Consider the following 23,462-nt stretch of genomic DNA (forward strand, 5'->3'; position numbering starts at 1 on the left):
ACCATGTTTTTAAAATTAATATTTAAATCTTAAATTAATATTGTAAACTTTGTAAAATCAATATATATTTAAAATTGTAAATATTTGAAAAAATTAATATAAGTTTGGTGTGAATTTATAATATGAATTTTTAAATTAATATTGGTGTGAACTTTTAATTTTTAAAATATGAATTTTTAATTTTATGCATTTCAAATTTTGAGTTTGGTGTGAATTTTTAATATTAATTTTGAATTTTATATTTAAGTTGTGTGAATTTAAAAACAAAAATTTACTTTATCTCATTTAGTTAAGAATATGATTTTTAAAATTCTTCGTAAGTTGAAGACTAGGTCTTTGAACCGAAATTGCTTTACCCGAGGGAGGGACGAGAACTTTTAATATCATTATTTTTAATCTTATTGAATTAAAGTATGCCAAAAACATTGAAAAAACCCAAAAATCTTAGCTTTTAAAACAATCGCTACAAAAAGACAAATTTTAAAATTTTGTCGAAGGACGGACTAGGACATCGATCCGAAACGACCTCGTCCTAAATAATAAGGGAAACAAAATTTTAAAATTAATTACTTAATTGTTTTAATAAGTTAATGATTATATAAAAAAAAAAAATACCAAACTCCGCGAGTCGCGGAGTTTGGAGGGTTAATCCCCGCGACTCGCGGGAGGACCAATTACAGAAAAAAAATATACCCGCAAGAACTGATCAGTCCAACCCCCAACTCAAAAATAACAGCGAAAAACACTCCGAAAAACCACCCAAAAACACCCCCAAAATCACAATTTTTAACCGTTAATCACCAAATTTTTTGCTAAAATCATGTTGAGAAGGATGCTATCTAAGAATTACTCAAGAAAAACGGTAAATTTCTACACCTAAACACCATTTAATTCGAAATTTGATGTTCTTGAGCAATTTTTTCCCCAATTTGATTTTGATGCTTTTTAGTGTAATTAGGCTTAAATTGTTTATGTATTATGCTTGTATAACCTAGATTGATGCTGTTTAACATGATTAGAAGCCTTAAACTTCAAATTTTGAGTAATCTAGGGTTTGTGTTCTTGAGCAAATTTGGGGCTTTTTAATATAAACAGGTTATGGCCGATTTTTGTCATGAATTGTTGCTAAATTGAGTAGTGTAACATGTCTAGGTAGTTAAATGATCCAAACTTTGAGCCTAAACATGATTTTGAGAATTAAAGTGGACTTTTTCAAGTCTAAAATTCATGAACTTGATTTTTGAAAGATAATGCCATTTGAGACTTGTTTAATTGCTAGTAATGATTATTTTGACATGTTATTTGAGTTGAATGCTTATGAACTTGGCGAACATTTTCGTATATGCTTATTTGAAAAAGTGTAGATTTGATAAAAATGTGAAAATGAGCTTAAGTTTGATATAAATTGATAATGTCATTGTAATTATTTTGATTGATGATTTTGCTGACACTAATGCATATTTGGATGCACAAAAATTGTGTTTGATGTGTTTTGCAGAATGAAAGGGGCGAATCTTCATCCCAAGCCCGCAATGCTCCTGCTGAGAATTTGGAACAACAGGAGGTGGATAACTACTACAAGCAGGATATACCTCATCCAGTCATGACCTTTTCCGATATGCACTTGGAAGAGTTGCACCCGAACCTGAGATTTGACAGACTTTGGATAGATTATCCAAAATATCAAAGGGGTTTGCATACTCTTCATTCTAAGGTTGTTGAGGTACCGAGGGTCATAGAATGGGGACCCTTAGAAGCTGTAGAATTGGCCGGGCCAATTAGGGAATTACTTGTACAGAGGTATGGTAATTCTTCTTTTAATGACTGGGTACATTTATTCACCATACGTAGACCTGTATATAAAGTATGGTGTGAAGAATTGTTATGTAGTATAGAGTTGAATGATCGGGTAGCTAGTTTAACCGATCGTTCTTTTATTAGATTTTTGTTAGGCGGTTCGATGCGCCACATGTCTTTACTGGACATGGCTCAGGCTTTACGTATATATACGCCTGAGGAGTTAGCGTCTGCCGATTGTAGAGGATTGATACTAAACGGTAGAAAGATAGATGAAAATTTTGATACACACGGTGTGTGGAGTCAAATGACAAGCCATCACCGTTTCAAAGGGGGAAATTACTCTTATTTGGATATAGATAGAGCCGAATTAAGAGTGATACATAGGTTTTTAGCTAATTCGATTACACAAAGGGGTAAAAACAAAGAAAAGGTAAATGAACAAGATTTGTTTTACCATATGTGTATTCGAGACCCACAAAGCGCTGTAAGTATACCATATTGTGTGGGTTATTATTTATCAGCTATGGTTCGGGGGATGCGACCACATAGCATAATAGGAGGTGGTATTTTTATTACTTTGATTGGTGAATATCTCGGTGTGGATATAAGTCGGGGGGGATTATTACTAGAAGAGCCGGAACCCCGCGATACTATAGGTTTAAATGTATACCATGGTGCGAAAGTTTTGAAGAGGCGAAATAACGCCGCAGTACGATACCATGGTAGACATCCACAGGTGGAGAGAAACCAGCAGCAAGGTAATGTAGGAGGGGGGAATGAGATGCAAGAAATGCAAAGGTTTATAGCTTCTCAGGAATACGAAAATGCTAGACAGAGAGCATTTGAAGATTGGCAAGTTCATCAGAACCAAATCATAGCTCATTGCCAACATATAGGTAGAAACTATATTCCTACACCGAAACCCATCTTCCCTCCTTGGTCTATAGAGATGCAGCCACCATATCCTACGTATGACCCTGCCGAAGCATTCTATAGCACCTATGGTTATGCCTGGAACCCCTATTGGTACCAATATCATCCTTAGTTTACTTATTATTTTTTTTATTTTGTAATTTGTAATTATTGATACGTTTAATACTTTTGTTAATATTGTAATCATTTTTATAATTATCTAACTTTTATTCTTAGATTTTAATAATTTTTGAATGTGGGGTAATATACCAAACTTCAAAAATATGTATATATATTTGCAGTTTATCTTATGTACACAACAGGGTAAAACAACGCATTTTCAAAGACTGGCATTAAGTTCAGCAAAAGCAACTAATTTTGACGACAAGATGCAAAATATATGTGAAATAACAACAAGACGGAATGAACAAATGATGTGCACCATTTATCATTCAGCAAACAAACGCCAATATATTTGGAAACTTTGGTAAAATTTAATCATTTTCACACAAATCACCCTCAATAATTTAAATTGTTACTGATTTCTTGCAAATGAGGGCATTGCAAGATCTTAAGTGTGGGAAGGGGTTAAATTCTTTCGGATTTTAAAATTTTTATTTTATACACTTGGTTACCATTAAAAATACTAGTAAAGCAGTAGTTGTATTAGAATCTAGTGCTCTCTGATAATAAAGAACAGCCCTGGTCTTATATACTGACTACCCAATTCTGGTAAAATTTTTCAAAATTTTCAATTAAATGAATTCAAAATCATGTTTATACATATTTATGAACGATAAAACTGGGTTTTAACACCGAAATTATTGTTACCTCGGAAAGGACATAAATTGAGAAACAAACTAAAATGTTAAAATTCATTTAAAAAGGAATAGAGGACGATAAAAAGGAAAATAAAAGCCAAGTGTGGGAAAATTTACCAAGTTATCTTAAACATATGTCACATATATCTGTAACAAATAACTGAAAATACTTTTGCTTTGGACTAAACTAAACTGTTTTACCCGATGAAAGAAAAGAAGAGATGGATCTACACGATGAATCAATTCCATCATTAAAAGGAAGTAAAGTCTTCCGAAAAAGACACGTGCTTCTTGATTTAGGTCATGAAGTTGTCGTCCAGACCAGCTGTAGGTTGACGAAAAATCTAGAAAAGTCATCACTAAAATCAGCAGGAAATCCACGGACCTCAGCATTAAACAGGGTCGCCATGTGGTCAGATTTATCCTAACCATGAGAAGGATTTATCTTGTACAATGGGGGGGCACCATGCAAATTAGCTGGATAAGACTAATGAATCAGATCCCCAGAAAGGATAATCTCCTTAAAGATTAAAAATCAGCTTTTAAGACTGATATTACTCAATCTTAGAGATTGACCTTAAAGATTGAGAATTCAAACTCATGGAATTCAATGATATCTAAACTCGAGTTTGAACGAGAAAATATTTTGATCAAAATTACAAATCGATTTGTTTTCTGAAAACCCTATTTTCAATGCGTTCATTACCATTGAACGTAAAATCCTAGGAATTCACCTGGAATTCATTAGGTCACCTGAACTAAATCAGGTGTCAACCGTAAGAACGGTGGTTGCATAGCATGGTCGAAGACAGGACCTTGTGCCAGACCGAAAAATTATAAGGGTGAGCTTTACTATTGCTCCTACAAAGGATAGTAATTGCGTCCGACACGTTATAGACCATAATCAAAAGCATGTCACGGGACATTGCCTTAACATTTGCTTGTTCAACGCTTTCCTTTACAACCGGACGGTAGTTTGCCGAAAGGTAATATACGGAACAAGTAAACTGGACGTGTTGCTTTCCTAATACAAGGTTAGCAAGTGGGTAACACAAAACCATAAGTGTTGAGCTAAAATTTTCAAATCTGAAACCCACCAAACCCACAAAAATATTTTGCAAATACCGGTAAAGGGTTATTCCGGAAAACTTATCTAGGGTAAAAACTGGATTTCAAAAGATCAAATGTTTTCATAAAGATCCAATTTCCTTAAGGATCTAAATTTTTATAGTCATGTGGGACTGTAAACCATATCGTTACTACCATTGTTTATACCACCTTATAGAAATCACTGATGTACAAAGTGTGAAGAATAAAGAAGTGATTCTAGTATTTCAAGACAATATTGCTTGAGGACAAGCAACGCTCAAGTGTGGGAATATTTGATAATGCTAAAAACGAACATATATTTCATAGCATTATTCCTCAAGAAAGACAAGCTTTTAGTTGCAATTGTTCTATTTACAAGTGATATTCGTTTAAATAATAAAAGGTGAAGACAAAAGACAGATTCGACGAATTGAAGACGCAAACGACCAAAAAGCTCAAAAGAACAAAAGACAATCAAAGAGGTTCCAATTATTGATAAGAAACGTCTCGAAATTACAAGAGTACAAGATTCAAAACGCAAAGTACAAGATATTAAATTGTACGCAAGGACGTTCGAAAATCCGGAACCGGGACCAGAGTCAACTCTTAACGCTCGACGCAACGGACTAAAAATTATAAGTTAACTATGTATATAAATATAATATAATATATAATTAATTATATTAATTATATATATATTATATATATATTAAAAACCGTCGGCAGAGAAAGACTCCAAGGGTGTGAGCTGTAAATTCATTCTCCGCGACTCGCGGAGTTTGAAGAGGATTTCACCGCGAGTCGCGGAGCCCCAAAAATGGAAAATCCCTATAAAGCCAACCGAATTCTGATCACAATTAATAATCTTTTTCTTCTTCTTATCATACGTAAACGATATATATATATATATATATATATATATAATTTATATTTTAATTTTAATTTTAATTCTAATAATAAGGGTATGTTAGCGAATGTTGTAAGGGTGTAAGTCGAAATTCTGTCCGTGTAACGCTACGCTATTTTTAATCATTGTAAGTTATGTTCAACCTTTTTATATTAATGTCTCGTAGCTAAGTTATTATTATGCTTATTTAAAACGAAGTAATCATGATGTTGGGCTAATTACTAAAATTGGGTAATTGGGCTTTGTACCATAATTGGGGTTTGGACAAAAGAACGACACTTGTGGAAATTAGACTATGGGCTATTAATGGGCTTTATATTTGTTTAACTAAATGATAGTTTGTTAATGTTAACATAAAGATTCACAATTGGGCGTCCCTATAAATTACCATATACACTCGATCGGACACGATGGACGGGGTATTTATATGTACGAATAATCGTTCATTTAACCGAACACGGGAATGGATTAATAGCCACTAGAATAATTAAAACAGGGGTGAAATTACATTCAAGGGTAATTGGTGTAATTGTTAACAAAGTAGTAAAACCTTGGTTTACACGCAGTCGATAACCTGGTGTATTCATTAAACAAAGTATTAAAACCTTGTTACAATTCGAATCCCCAATTAGTTGGAATATTTAACTTCGGGTATAAGAATAATTTGACGAGGGCACTCGCACTTTATATTTATGACTGATGGACTGTTATGGACAAAAACCAGACGGACAGATTAAATAATCCAGGACAAAGGACAATTAACCCATGGGCATAAAACTAAAATCAACACGTCGAACATCATGATTACGGAAGTTTAAATAAGCATAATTCTTTTATTTCATATTTAATTTCCTTTATTTTATATTTAATTGCACTTCTAATTATCGCACTTTTATTTATTGTTATTTAATCGCACTTTTAATTATCGTACTCTTTAATTATCGCAAGTTTATTTTATCGCACTTTTATTATTCGCAATTTCATTATTGTTATTTACTTTACGCTTTAATTTAAGTCTTGTATTTATTTTTAATATTTTACATTTGGTTTTAACTGCGACTAAAGTTTTAAAATCGACAAACCGGTCATTAAACGGTAAAAACCCCCCTTTATAATAATAATATTACTTATATATATGTTTGAATTTTTATAAAAGTAAACTAATATAGCGTTGAGCTTTGTTTAAAAAAAAAGATTCCCTGTGGAACGAACCGGACTTACTAAAAACTACACTACTGTACGATTAGGTACACTGCCTATAAGTGTTGTAGCAAGGTTTAAGTATATCCATTCTATAAATAAATAAATATCTTGTGTAAAATTGTATCGTATTTAATAGTTTTTCCTAGTAAAATATAAGCTATTTTATATACACCTCGCATAACATCAAAGATATTATGATAGCATCTAACAATCACATAGCTATTACGATTGTTACGAGTCTCTGTTGTGAGGTCCACTTCGATTTAGAAAATCTTTTCCTTTTGATTATATTTGGAATTAGATATATAAAATAACTTGCAACGTGTTTATATTATATATATATATATATATATATATATATATATATATGGGTTCAAAATATATATATATATATATATATATATATATATATATATATATATATATATATATATTTTAAAGGTTTATAGCACTCGTTTATTGTTTCATAATTAAATAAATATTTCAAAATAATATATATTTTACGATGTAATAATATATAATAGTAATTTAGATATAAAACGTTTTGATATTATTATTTATATTTTAATTGATAACGAGATGTTGATTTAAGGAAGCAAATGACCAAAACACTCAAATAATTAAGTTATACTTCGGGTAATATAGTTTATCATTGATTAAGTCTAATTATTGATAAATGTACACGTCGCGAAACGTAAAGTACATGTTTTCTAAGTGTACAAAAGGATGTTCGAAAACCGGAACCAGGACGTTAGTCGAGCGTCAACGTACAAGTCATCGGAACTAAAAGTACAAGTCACCTATACACGAGAATATAATATAATATATATATAATTAATATAAATTATATATAATATATATAATTAAATAATATGTCGACGAACTAGCAAATAAAAGGAATGTGAGCTGTCCCAAGGGGTCATGCGATCACATGAGGATCCCCCTATAATCTCATGCGATCGCATGAGGTGTCTGGACAGGCCACATCTATAAAAGCTCGATCATTTTTGGTTCGTCTCACATATATCTCAACTATCTATCTCCCCATGTATATATATAATTATTTATATTATTATTATTATTATTATTAAAGATTAATATTAGTATTAATCTTATTATTATTAGTAGTATTTGTATTATTATTAGTATTATACATAAAATACTACGACGAGGTTATGTCTAAACGATTTCAAAACAAGCTTTTCGAGCGGGATAGAGTTAAGGAAACTATGAGTTATAGCTTTGGAGGTTATGGGTAATGTTCGTGGGTATTATTCGCAAGTCAAACCTAGTGTTTATCAACTCCGTTGCGTCTACGTACTTTCCTGCAATATTGAATCACAATATTGATAAGTGAGCATTCATATCTTATCTTTTATATATATTAATAGTGCATCCCTGTCTAGTGCTCGAGTATATATGTTTATGCACGCTAGTATGCTTTAATTATGCCGATATATAGTGTATGATGAATCACGAAATTGATACCTATGTTATTGATATAAGGTATATGATATGCATGTAGTTGGAAAGCTATCGAAAAATTATTAACTTTTCCTTTAGAAATCGTGTATTTTCGAACTGAATTATGATTAACATTAATTAATATTGCTTTTAAATCTGCAATTGATATTTAAACAACTTGTTTATAAGATTGATAAATTGGATTTTCAAATATTACTAATCGAGTAAATGAATTTCTATATAAGGCACATCTCGTCTTGTTGAACAATTGTTAAAGTTGACTGTCTTATCATGTTTTAAAGCTTTATAAACACTATAATCTGATTTTACAAGTATTGGAAAACTATGTGAAATAGTAAAATATGTTCGATTGCCATGATAATTCAAATATAACATAGCTCCTGAAATAAATAATATTTTGAGTTTGATAAACTATAAATTCGTTCAATTATCATGACTTATACATGTATAGATTTAAAGAGCATATTGGGTCACGTTTACTTTTGAGATGACTGCTGTTAACTTTTGTTTGACGGTCTCGAGCATTAGAATTGTGATACACTATGACCTGACCTAGCTTGTTAGACATGTATTGACCAACAAATGTTCTCTAGGTTGAGATCTACGGTTATTTTACATTCCGAGTTTTGGACACATTTCGGTGAATGATCTTATGTGCTGCTAAGGTGAGTTTCATTTGCTCCCTTTTAAGTGCTTTTGCAATATATATTTTTGGGTTGAGAATACATGCACTTTATTTTAAACGCAATGGATACAAGTACATACTAAATTCTACACCGAGTTTGAACCGAAAATCCCTTAACTTTGGTAACTAGTAACTGCCGGTTATAAGAACTGGTGGATACGAGTAGTTATATATAGATCCATAGGGCTTGACATCTCCTTCTGTTCCAGGTATAGAAACCCTAGCCTGAACTATAAAACAGACGTATGCTATTTGAGGTTAGTACACGTTAGTTTGTTTGTATTGTACAAGTTGGTAGTATGTATGTTAAAACAGGGGTACTTATTATATATACGTTAAAGTTTAGTTACCAGGGTGCTCAATCTTGTAGAATATTTTGATAAACGTTTCTGGATGAAACAACTGAAATCTTGTGATCCACCTTTATATACAAATTATGCGTAACAATAAAACTATGAACTCACCAACCTTTGTGCTGACACTTTTAAGCATGTTTATTCTCAGGTTCCTAGAAGTCTTCCGCTGTTTGCTTATATGTGATACAAGCTATGTGCATGGAGTCATACATGCTTTATTCGAGAAAACGTTGCATTCATAAAATCATCACCATGTATCTTATTTTGACTGCATTATCAACGGATGTAGTATTGTAAACTATTATTTACGGTGATTGTCTATATGTAGAAATCATCAGACGTCAAAAACCTTGGAATTTGATATTCATTTATGGTGTGTCTTTTCAAAAGAATGCAATGTTTACAAAACGTATCATATAGAGGTCAGTACCTCACTGTGAAATCGATGAATGATGTATTTGTCCAAAGGGATTTGGACGGATCGTCACAGTTGGTATCAGAGCTTGAGGTCATAGGGAACCAGAATTTGCATTAGTGTGTTTAACTGGTAATTGTTAGGATGCATTAGTGAGTCTGGACTATGACCGTATCTGTTTTTACCGAGTTTTGCTTATCATTTCTTGTCAGAAATTACATGCTTATCATTCTTAAGTCTAGACACGTTTGCCTGCAGTTATTTCATGAATAGTGTATAGACAAAATTCATATCTTAGCGTATTTGTTACTGTAAACTTTTCCTGACATCTTCCGAAAATTCCTCCGTGATTTATGGAAATTTGGTATTATATATACATATGTAAATTATGTATTGAAGAGTACCAATCTAAATTCTATAATCTATTTCATATTAAAAATCATCTCCCTAATTATACAAGATGGATCCCGTATCTAGTTCAAATTCCTTAAACTCCGACAGCTATTCCGATATGGATATTTACCTGAACTCCGAAGACAGTGTAACCGGATAGATCAACCAATCAGCCATCACCTATTCTGGATGAATTAGGGATGGGTTCGTAGCCTGCTTAGTCATTGGAGATAAGAAGAAAGTGATCCCTTCCATCCACCACATTTCCCTCTTGGCAAAGAACCTGAAGCACTTACCGGCGAACCTGTTCGAGACACCATTTTCTCTCTCATTTCCAGAGTATCTCGTCACGATAATATACTATCTCAAATTCTGAATCTTATTCATCTGCTCGTCCGAACCAACAATCATCCCGGTGTAATAGAAGAAGTCAACGAGCTTCGCGCTTGGGTAGTGGCTTTGGCGAATATGGTGCAAAGGTTACGAGCACCAGCAGCATCACCGGCATCAACAGTACCACCGACAACAACACCAACAGTACCATTACCACCACCAACAACAACCGCATCGCAAACCTCAACTTCACAATCTGTTCCACGAGCATCAACATCATACGCACCGTAGTTACCAAGAAATACCAGCAACAATAACCGATGAAGTATTAACTCATTTCTCCTGAAGAACTTATATGTATATTTAATATATATATGAATTTTGAAATCAAAATAAATCTTTTCGTACTAAGCTATTACGTGTGAATCTTAACTGGTAGGTACTACTCGGTTAGTTTATATTACTAATATGCAATGATGTACATCCTTCATTAACAACATAACCATCGTTAACTACAGTCTCTGTTTCAAAATTCAATGAATTCCTTTTCATAATAAATTAAGTGTATTATTCAATTACACGTTTGATTTTACACTTTCATTTTCGATGTACTCGACACTTTCTAGAAAACATCATTCGTACCTTGCGAAGTTAGCAAGAGTTCCATGAACACCAACATGATTCACTGAGAAAATATCAATAAAACTGAATAATGAAGTATTGATTACATTAGTGAAATACTCCACGAAGATTATGAAATCCTTAATGTTTTAAAGATTATTCATTTCTAATCCAGCCGAAAAACAAATGAGCTTAATATGATATTAACTCATTAAATCCGTATTACATCCGAAGAAAATATACATATATATTTTCATAAAGACTGTAGTAAAATTCTTCTGTACAAAATATTACTTGTGAAATTTTTAACGGGTAGGTAATACTCGGGAAATATATAAGTTCACAATTAATATGTTACAATGTACATTCTTCAATATTGATTCAAGAATCATTAACTATACTCACTATATTCACAGCGATATACATTCTTCCATAAGAATCATAACAACCATTTTCATACAAATTCGATTATACATTCTGATTTTTGACAGATCAGAATCCGAGTCAAGATTTAACAGAAGATAACACTATTAAATTTTCACATCTTACAAAACCATACTTTGAATTCAAAACTGTACTAGATCCTTTGACATTATTATTACCGAAAATAAATTTGCAATTCCTTTTCAAAGTAGCCAGTTTTGTCACACCTCCAACAAATCAACTTCGATTTTTCATTCGAATAAGCCTCATTATAACCTTGATATATAAGTTTGCCCTTCGTCATAGTTACCAGGAAACCGTTTATATTCCACCATATTAGCAGTAAACTTACCAGCAACATCATTGATCTTTAACTTTTTGAAAAATCATTATATTCATTGAAACCCTATCATGTACTCATCTGCATCTTGTAACAGTAATTGTCATACCAAAAAGCTTCAATCATTATTCTCGAATTTTTCAGCAATTCTACGCCAACAGTTATATATGTACATATAACGTCTATCTCCAAGACTTACATACTTCGAATATGAAGTTTCTGAAAAACACCCTAAACCACTAATTAGTTCTCGAAGTTTTGAAAATGCTGATGAAGCAGCAAAAACTGTAAACGACATTAACTGCCAAAAGTTTGATGATAAAGAATAGTGTGTTGGCAAAGCTCAGAAAAAGAGAAGGTTTGGAACTGGAAAACGGATTGAGCAAACCATGAAGGAGGCTGTAGACAAATCACAAAGACTAAACCTGCCTTCAAAGAATCCAAATGATTCAGTATCTGCTGAAGTCATAAACGAATATCTTGCTCCTGACTCTAAACCTTTACGGACAAATCTTCTTTATCATCTTTAGATATTAGAAATTCTAAGATATCATCGTATCTTTCATTATAAATATCCTCGATATTTTGGAAAATATTTTCATAACTATTCTTATCTGAAATGGTTTATCTCGGTGCACTATCTGCATTACATCATAAAAGAAACTGCTTTAGTTTCTAAATCATGAAAATTCGAATTTAAAATATGAATGTTTTTGAAGTAGTGTTGGGAACTGAAGCATGAGTTAGTATAATATAATGACACTTGATCAACGTGATTATATTACAGCAAGTCATGCCGAGTTTCTAAATGGAACGTGATGATTCACAAGATCATAACGTCATCATGTGCCATGTTACACGACTCTTGTATTCTATTTAACCTCTAAAAATATCAAGAAAATATTTTCTTGATGATTCGGTCTTTTCCGGATATTCTGGTAATTTAACAAATCAAGATCGTGCTATTACAATTTCCTTCTTAGAACATTAACTATGTTCATTCCGAAATTCATATCTGCGAATTCTGGACCATTACATACGGTGTTTAATGGATAGAAGAGAAAACAGAGCATGAAGCTCCGAAATAGAAATGGGGGTATAAATCGAAGCAAAAAGGAGAGAGCATTAACTGTGGATGTCGATGATGATAGAAAGACAGAAGCAGGGACTCTGAAAAATAAGGAAAGATATAAAGCCCGACGACAACACATAAATTACAAACCGTGTATATCAATAAGTATTGCAACGTAAAGACACGGGAGAACTAAAAACACTATAAATCCAAGAGTATAGTAAAAGTGAATAGATTCCTCCGGCGGCAGATGAAAAAGAAGAATGATAGATATGAAAGTTAGGAGTATATCAAGAATCAGAACTGGATGAAGCATATTGACGAATACTTTAAAGTATGAGTTGAGGGAGGAAGAATAGAAGGTGACCTGTGGAAATAAAGAAACGAATGGAGCGGATTTATAGCGAAAAATCTGACAGAGCAATCGTGACAGGTTATCGCATTTAATCAAAGAAGATCCTAATTTTCTTAATTACTGAAGAATCAAATCTTATTACGAAGATTTTCTCTAAATCCCTTGAACTCCGGAAATCAATCCTATCTACGTCAAAAGATATGACGAATCTACATTTATTCATTTCACTCTTTTGTGATAACTTCACTCGTACTCTTCACAAAATTGAATTGTTTTATCTATATTACTCAATGATGATAAAACTCTAATTTTCAGCTCGTATGCGTCATGAAAACATACTTATTGTCAGCCATGACCATTCCAATCAAATTTCGGGATCAAATTTCTTTAATGGGTAGGTACTGTGATGACCCGGAAATTTCCGACCAAATTTAAACTTAATCCTTAAATGATTTAATGTTTCCGACACGACAAGCAAAGTCTGATAAGTTAAATCTCAAACATTTTGAATTGCGTTCATGTATTCATTTAACCTCGACCAAATTTTGACGAGTCACGAACGATTGTAAACATAAGATATGTATATATATATATATATATATATATATATATATTATAACTTGAAAACGTTAACAAATTATTAAGTGTATAATACTTTACATTAAACGTATTTGTCTCAATATATGTTTTATATGTTTATCGACGGAATTAAAGGATATTATCAAACGATCGAAGTAGAAGATATTTTGATAGCATCTAACAATCACATAGCTATTACGATTGTTACGAGTCTTTGTTGTGAGGTCCACTTCGATTTAGAAAATCTTTTTCTTTTGATTATATTTGGAATTAGATATATAAAATAACTTGCAACGTGTTTATATTATATATATATATAGATATATATGGGTTCGAAATATATATATATATATATATATATATATATATATATATATATATATATATATATATATATATATATATATATATATATATATATATATATATATATATATATATATATTAAAGGTTTATAGCACTCGTTTATTGTTTCATAATTAAATAAATATTTCAAAATAATATATATTTTACGATGTAATAATATATAATAGTAATTTAGATATAAAACGTTTTGATATTATTATTTATATTTTAAGTGATAATGAGATGTTGATTTAAGGAAACAAATGACCAAAACACTCAAATGATTAAGTTATACTTCGGGTAATATAGTTTATCATTGATTAAGTCTAATTATTGATAAATGTACACGTCGCGAAACGTAAAGTACATGTTTTCTAAGTGTACAAAAGGATGTTCGAAAAACCGGAACCAGGACGTTAGTCGAGCGTCAACGTACAAGTCATCGGAACTAAAAGTACAAGTCACTTATACACGATAATATAATATAATATATATATAATTAATATAAATTATATATAATATATATAATTAAATAATATGTCGACGAACTAGCAAACAAAAGGAATGTGAGCTGTCCCAAGGGGTCATGCGATCGCATGAGGATCCCCCTATAATCTCATGCGATCGTATGAGGTGTCTGGATAGGCCACATCTATAAAAGTTCGATCATTTTTGGTTCGTCTCACATATATCTCAACTATCTATCTCCCTCTGTATATATATAATTATTTATATTATTATTATTATTATTATTATTATTATTATTATTATTATTATTATTATTATTATATTATTATTATTATTATTATTATTATTAAAGATTAATATTAGTATTAATCTTATTATTATTAGTAGTATTTGTATTATTATTAGTATTATACATAAAATACTACGACGAGGTTATGTCCAAACGATTTCAAAACAAGCTTTTCGAGCGGGATAGAATTAAGGAAACTATGGGTTATAGCTATGGAGGTTATGGGTAATGTTCGTGGGTATTGTTCGCAAGTCAAACCTAGTGTTTATCATCTCCGTTGCGTCTACGTACTTTCCTGCAATATTGAATCACAATATTGATAAGTGAGCATTCATATCTTATCTTTTATATATATTAATAGTGTATCCCTGTCTAGTGCTCGAGTATATATGTTTATGCACGCTAGTATGCTTTAATTATGTCGATAGATAGTGTATGATGAATCACGAAATTGATACATATGTTATTGATATAAGGTATATGATATGCATGTCGTTGGAAAGCTATCGAAAAATTATTAATTTTTCCTTTAGAAATCGTGTGTTTTCGAACTGAATTATGATTAACATTAATTAAAATTGCTTTTGAATCTGCAATTGATATTTAAACAACTTGTTTATAAGATTGATAATTTGGATTTTCAAATATTACTAATCGAGTAAATGAATTTCTATATAAGGCACATCTCGTCTTGTTGAACAATTGTTAAAGTTGACTGTCTTATCATGTTTTAAAGCTTTATAAACAATATAATCTGATTTTACAAGTATTGGAAAACTATGTGAAATAGTAAAATATGTTCGATTGCCATGATAATTCAAATATAACATAGCTCCTGAAATAAATAATATTTTGAGTTTGATAAACTATAAATTCGTTCAATTATCATGACTTATATTATAAACATGTATAGATTTAATGAGCATATTGGGTCAGGTTGATTTTTGAGATGACTATTGTTAACTTTTGTTTGACGGTCTCGAGCATTAGGATTGTGATACACTATGACCTGACCTAGCTTGTTAGACATATATTGACCAACAAATGTTCTCTAGGTTGAGATCTACGGTTATTTTGCATTCCGAGTTTCGGTCACATTTCGGTGAATGATCTTATGTGCAGCTAAGGTGAGTTTCATTTGCTCCCTTTTTAAGTGCTTTTGCAATATATATTTTTGGGCTGAGATTACATGCACTTTATTTTAAACGCAATGGATACAAGTACATACTAAATTCTACACCGAGTTTGAACCGAAAATCCCTTAACTTTGGTAACTAGTAACTGCCGGTTATAAGAACTGGTGGGCGCGAGTAGTTATATATGGATCCATAGGGCTTGACATCCCCGTCTGTTCCAGGTATAGAAACTCTAGCCTGAACTATAAAACAGACGTATGCTATTTGAGGTTAGTACACGTTGGTTTGTGTGTATTGTACAAGTTGGTTGCATGTATGTTAAAACAGGGGTACTTATTATATATACGTTAAAGTTTATTTACCAGGGTGCTCAATCTTGTAGAATATTTTGATAAACGTTTCTGGATGAAACAACTGAAGTCTTGTGATCCACCTTTATATACAGATTATGCGTAACAATAAAACTATGAACTCACCAACCTTTGTGTTGACAGTTTTAAGCATGTTTATTCTTAGGTTCCTAGAAGTTTTCGCTGTTTGCTTATATGTGATACAAGCTATGTGCATGAAGTCATACATGCTTTATTCGAGAAAACGTTGCATTCATAAAATCATCACCATGTATCTTATTTTGACTGCATTATCAACAGATGTAGTATTGTAAACTATTATTTACGGTGCTTGTCTATATTTAGAAATCATCAGACGTCAAAAACCTTGGAATTTGATATTCATTTATGGTGTGTCTTTTCAAAAGAATGCAATGTTTACAAAACGTATTATGTAGAGGTCAGTACCTCACTGTGAAATCGATGAATGATGTATTTGTCCAAAGGGATTTGGACGGATCATCACAGTTGGTATCAGAGCTTGAGGTCATAGGGAACCAGAATTTGCATTAGTGTGTTTAACTGGTAATTGTTAGGATGCATTAGTGAGTCTGGACTATGACCGTGTCTGTTTTTACCGAGTTTTGCTTATCATTTTTTGTCAGAAATTACATGCTTATCATTCTTAAGTCTAGACACGTTTGCCTGCAGTTATTGCATGAATAATGTATAGACAAAATTCATATCTTAGTGTATCTGCTAATTCATATCTTAGCGTATCTTAGCGGGTTGGGTTGTTACATCTTTACTTTCTCAACGATAAAAGAGGAAACTTTCATAAAAGGAACAACCCTTCGATGCTAACAAAAGATGTTAAAAAACATTCTTTTTTACAAAATAGATCAACTAACTTTTAAAAAAAAAATGCTAAAAGAAGCAACTTTCACAAAAAGAACAACCCTTCAATGTTAGATGTCGAAATTTTTTTCTTTTTACAAAATAGATCAAGACTTTTTTTTAAACTCGCATTCAAAACGGAGCCTCCGGCGCGAAGCGAGGGCTCCACAACTAGTTAGTCATCATTTATATTAAAATTAAGTTTGCCAGTGACAATTTGTATTCAATTAACTTATAGATAACTGTGTTCTCAATTTCAAAAGTTATCATTAGTCATCTCTAATTTAAACAACAGTACTACTTATTTGTTTTGAATTGAATTGAATTGAAAATTTAAATTGTTTGAATTTAGTGTAAAAATATTAGGGTTCATGATTTTAGGATAAAGGTAATATGAGTTAAGTGGAGAAAAGAGGGTGAAGAGAAGAAAAAGATAAAAAGACAAAAATACCCTCATGTGCCTAGCACATGGGATGACTTAACAGAAAATTTAAACGGAAGTTAGACGAAGGGACGACCGGAGTTACAAAGTACAAGTTAAGGGACGACGCCAGCAAAAATAAAAGTTTAAGGATGACCTGAGAATACTGAATATAAGTTCAGGTACGACGAACGTAATTTTGTCAAAATCCACCAAATATTTGGATAGATCCAAGCTTTAGCTTCATCTTTTAGTTTATGGGTGTGTTACTGTGTGGACAAAACTAGTTTGTAGCTGGTGGTGGAATTTCTAGCTGGAGGTTATTTTTTAAGCTAGAAGTTGAAGCTTATGTTTTATAAGCGTTTGGTAAAATAGCTGAAGCTTATGATATAAAATGACATAAAATGATAAAAAAATATATAAATGATAAATAATGATTTAAGTGCCAATAATGTAAATTTACTTTCATAAGCTTCCTAGCTTATAGTCAAAACTATTTTAACTAGCATATTTTTCTAAAGCTTATTTTTTTCATAAGCTCTGAAAAATTTATCTACCAAACAAGGCTAGAAGCTGAAGCTGTTACACAGTGAATCCCGTAAGTATTATTGATGACATCGAACATTATTTATAGAGTACATATAACCCTAAACTTGGGCCTAACCTAATCCGTCTAACAGAAGCTTATTAAAAAGATAAGCTTAAGGGTGCGTTTGATAAAACTGAATGATTTAGCGCTGAATGGTTCAGAATCTGAATGATTCAAAATCTCTGAATAAAGTTTGTTCTGAATGAAAATAAGCTATTTGATAATCATTTAGATTGAACGATGTAAACTGAGTAATATTACCTTATCAAAGTTTATAATGAATAAAATATTCAATATACTTGTTAGTTAAGTGTTCAGGATATGATTTGAGGAGAAAATTACTCCCTCCGTCTCATTCCAATAGTCCACAGACAAAAAAACACGCAGTTTTAAGAAATCCCACTGGCTTCATTTCTCCACCAATGAAATATCTTCTCTCTCCAGATTCACCAATGAAATATCTTCTTTCCTTTCTATTTATGGAAGTGGACTATTAGAATGTGACAGCCCAAAATAGAATACTGCCCTATTGAAATGAGACGGAGGTAGTACATAAAATTTAGGCTCTTAATGGTTAAGAGAGTGTTTCGTCTCTGAATCATTCAGCACTGAATTCTGAACCATTTAGCAGCATATGTCATTCAGATGTCAGAAACAAACGCACTGAATGTTGAATGGTTTAGCATTCAGCACTGAACCATTCTATTCAGAGGCAAACAAACGCACCTTAAGTTTCTATAAGCTCCTAGAAGCTTGTGTGCCCACCTTATACAATACAAGCACCAAATGTACAAGCTTAATGAATTTATCAAAATACTTGAAATGTTACTCTTTACAAAGAGTTAACATTAGTTATACAGCCCGTATCAATGAAAATAATTAAAAAAATAACTCATAGTTCTAACCAAGTACCCAAGTTACCAAACCATGACAATGTACTCATACTGCACATTGGACATGATACAATTCAATCAAGCACGTTAACATCGAGTCATTTTTGTTTTTAAAAATATGGAAATTCCATAAAATACAAAGCTCATCAGTAGACAAATATAACTTCAAATAACATTCAATCATGATAGATTATTTTATAAAATATAACTCGCATACAACACAAGTTCACGTCTATGGAAACAAGTTACCAGAAAAGTAAACATTATATCCTTCTAAAGTTACCTCTGAACATTTTCCAAATATAACAATTGGCTAAATAAAACAATTTGTTTAATTTTGCCAATATGTCACTTTTAGATAATTTTATAAAAATCACTTTAGGAGGATATAATATTTCTTTTCCCATAAAACCTCAAACCCAACCATTCACATAATTCTCATTAAACCCTTCATAAAACCTTAGTTCTAACCTCGACCCGACCCGATCTTCATCATCATCCACATCATCATCATCCCATAATCCATCATCCAAACTTTCATAATCATAAAACGAGTCAGAATCCGAATAATCCGAGCAACTATGACCCTCAAACTGATCAACAACATGTGGGCCCAACACTTTAACTTTTCGACCTCTTTTTTCAAGCCAATCTTGATCGAGTTTCACATCCCAACATCCTCGTACATCCAAAAACTCAAGCTCGTCGCACTTGTTTATAATCTCGACTACACTTTTGGTGTCGATACAATTATACGCCATTTCAAGGTGCTTCAATTTGGACATGGTGGCGGCAATTGCGACAGCCTCCTCGGCCTGCGTACGTCGATCTTGTACGTCGATCGGGTGCATGTTTCGACGAAATCCGACAAGCGACTTGCAAGATTTTCCTATCGCAGATAACGCACGACCGCTGATTTTGCAGCAGTAACTTAAGTCCATGAAAGTGACAGCCGAAAGCTTGCTTGATAGTTGTTCGACAACTGAATCGCTAATGTTACATCGTGGAATCTGCAACTTTTGCAACGAGCGTGCGCTAATATGGAAAAAGAGGACGCCCCAAAAATGAAACAGAATTATATATCAGAAACACACAAAGGGAATAATCAGAATCAGATAATCAGCTGTAATAATATATGAGATTTCGGATGTGTTTCTTCTACTTAAAAAGAGGGTACAGTTAATTTTAATTTCTAGCATTCGATAATTAACTTAATTCTAGATTTTCTATTTATGTTTTTCTAGGGTTTTAATAACAACTTGATTTTTAGGAAATTTACTTTTGAATTATGCAAGAGATTCAAAACTATTTATTCGACTCTATACAGTCTAGATAATCACTTTCATAATGTACATTCAATATTATAAATACTAAATACAACGTATAAAACATAACCGCATTCAAAAGGCACATTCAAATATCATTATATACTACGAAAGATAGCTCTTTTAAACCCCACATCCAAAAACTTACCCCAAATTTTAAAGGACAGTGTTAATCGTAACACTTAGGGCTATGTTTAATCTTACCATTTATAACTTAATTCCATATTTACAATTTTAAGTTACCATCAATAAATACTAATACCAAAACTAAATAAGGTAAGTCAGTTTTTTAAACAAATATATATATTTATACATTGCAATTAATTCAACTGACTTTAAAGCTACGTTTAGCACTCTAATTTTAATTTGTACTAAGAAAATAGTGTGACTTACTGATCTGCAACAAATGAGAATGTGAGATCACTGAGGATGCCTGAGACGGTGATCTCACGAAGGGCCCCGCCACTTCGGGTAACAAGTAGTCGAAGCATTGGTTCAATATGATCGGGGTTTGAACGATAACTCCAATCAAGAATGTTTATGTGTTGCCAACAGTAAGGACCCAAAACTGCTTGATTCCAAGATTTGCATACTCTTGGGACAATTGTTAGTGTTTCTTGAAGAGACAAGTTGCTAAAGATTAATCCAAGTGCATCAGGCAGCAGATCTGCCCAGTTCCTCAAATTCACACCTCCTTCCATTTATTTCTTGTTTCCTAAAAAAACTATAAATTAAATATAAAAAAGAAAGGCTCAATGAATGGTTCACATTGAAGAATATTACAAGTCAAACTTAGTATGTGTAAAATACAAAATTCACAATCAAGTTTTTGGCTTTTTAGCATAACTATACTAGTAAGTACTAGTTTAAGTAGTTAAATTGGGATTGAAATGTTTTCCTTTACAGATGTAATAACTGTGGAATTAGTCAAGCAAAAGTCAAACAAGGTAAAAATATAAGATACTTTCTTAGGCTTCCAATTTGTGGAATAAAGATTGGATCTTTGTAACATTCACAAGCAATTATGTATTGTTAATGGGTCAAAAAGGTCAAATCTTGACCTGTGTTTTCAAAATGCTAGAGAGATCTCAAATTCAAGAGTAGTTGGTAGCCACAATAGATAATAAATACTTTACTAAAACTAGACAAAGACTGGAGCATTAACAGCACGAGGGTCATATAAAAATCTCGATTTTCATAATTAAATATATCCAATTAAAGATTAGGACTTTGACAGAACTAAATCCACCAAAAAGGGATCATTTATTAATTGAAGTACATAATAAAAATCCCATCTTTAGGGTGGAAACAAGAGATTCACACATGAGATCTATAATTAAATAACAAAGACTCAAACTTTTTAACTTATTAAGCACAATAGGTGAAGTTTCATACAAATTACCTTTCATATCAACAATCAATGAATGGCAAATCAAGAATATTTACATTTCCATCTCAAAACTAATTAAATGCCTTCTTTATTTCAAGATTTGTACAGAAAGCAAAAAAAGAATATATACCCATTTAATTATAGCCAAAAGTATAGATTTTGATCATAAATAAAGAACCCAAATGACTTATAAATAATACAAAATAATTAGATCTATTACCTTACAAGCAGAATGTGTGCTGGTAATGGTATCTTCTGTAATACTCTGTAATGATGAAATCAAACAAAACTACATAGTATGCCAAAAACACATGAGGTTTACTTGCAAGACATGAAGAAAGAAAGATAAAGTTAAAAGAAATCAAGATATGGTTAAGAAAAATGAGCAGAAACTCAACAAGAAAAACAGGGGGTTTTAAAATGTGAAAGAAGCCACAAAAGTAAAAACAAATTTTGTGTTGTATTTGTGACTTGTGAAGATAGATAGAAGTTGTATTCTGAATTTTAGTGATTGAATGATACCAAAAAGAATTGTTCCTCTGAGAGGAGTAGGTGGTGATTTATTGAACTTGTGTTACATCCACACTTAAAATCTTGAAATACATAGTAAAGTACAAGTGTTGATGCATTATGTACAAGTTTTGATGAAATATTTATTGTTTTATTGGTTGTTGAAAAGGGAATTGTAGAGATAAATGAGGAGGTAGTGGGGGTGGAGTGTGAAACAAAATTTATATGCTTGTTTCAAGGTAGAAAAATGCTAGCTTTTGTGTGTGCCTAATAAATTAATGTTAAAGTTTTGACTGTTTTTCAAATATAAACGTCAAACATTGACGACTATGTATTCATGTCGTTTATGTTTCGTTTTGCTTTTTAGAACCTTTACAATAACGCGTATAGACTTAAATGAGAAGGTGGGGTGGAGTGTGAAACAAAAACTATACAACAATATAGAGGTGCCGAAGAGCGTTTTGTTCGATTTTATATATATATATATATATATATATATATATATATATATATATATATATATATATATATATATATATATATATATATATATATAGTAGGATCAAGAGGGAAGTAACCATTCGGGGTGAAGCAAAAACTTTTTTTTTTCGTTTTTTGAAAAAACTTTGTTCACGAACATTATAGATGAGATGAAAATATGAACATTTAGTAGAGACACTTTGTGATAAATGTTTTTATTTTGGCGCGAAAACGCTCGAAGAAGTAATATATAACAATTATCGTGTTTTTCGAGCGTATTTTGAGGTTTTAGCTATTGGGGTTTAGATATTAGGGTTTAGATATTAGGGTTTATAGGGTTTAGATATTAGGGTTTAGAAATTTAGGGTTTAGGGTTTAGATTTAGGGTTTAGATTTAGGATTTAGATTGAGTTTTTAACACGAACGGTTTAGAGTTTAGGGTTTGGTGTTTTGGGTTTATGGAATAAACCCAAAACACCAAACCCTAAACCCTAAACCCTAAACCCTAAACTCTAAATCGGGCTAAATTTTACTTCACAAAACATGGAAGAAAAAAAACGTTCATATTCTTCACGAACAATATTATCTTGAATGTTATTTT

At 31.7% G+C, this 23,462-nt stretch overlaps 1 protein-coding gene across 3 annotated transcripts; it reads right to left on the minus strand.

The window, feature by feature from the left end:
* Window positions 1–19,303: 19,303 nt before the first annotated feature.
* On the minus strand, window positions 19,304–22,619 carry LOC139898820 (F-box protein FBW2). Of its 3 annotated transcripts, none has more exons than XM_071881603.1 (3): window positions 22,097–22,619; window positions 20,875–21,196; window positions 19,304–20,191 (listed from the first exon to the last, which is right to left on the minus strand). In XM_071881603.1, exons 2-3 carry the CDS (start codon window positions 21,180–21,182, stop codon window positions 19,570–19,572), a joined length of 930 nt encoding a protein of 309 aa, XP_071737704.1. In that variant the 5' UTR covers window positions 21,183–21,196; window positions 22,097–22,619; the 3' UTR covers window positions 19,304–19,569. The 3 variants fall into 3 exon arrangements, with proteins under 3 accessions (XP_071737704.1, XP_071737703.1, XP_071737702.1); XM_071881602.1 differs by having other exon boundaries at window positions 22,092–22,619; XM_071881601.1 differs by having other exon boundaries at window positions 20,875–21,205; window positions 22,092–22,618.
* Between the last annotated feature and the right edge of the window lie 843 nt (window positions 22,620–23,462).

This window comes from Rutidosis leptorrhynchoides, chromosome 3 (genome assembly GCF_046630445.1).
Source record: "Rutidosis leptorrhynchoides isolate AG116_Rl617_1_P2 chromosome 3, CSIRO_AGI_Rlap_v1, whole genome shotgun sequence".
NCBI classification, from domain to species: Eukaryota; Viridiplantae; Streptophyta; class Magnoliopsida; order Asterales; family Asteraceae; genus Rutidosis; species Rutidosis leptorrhynchoides.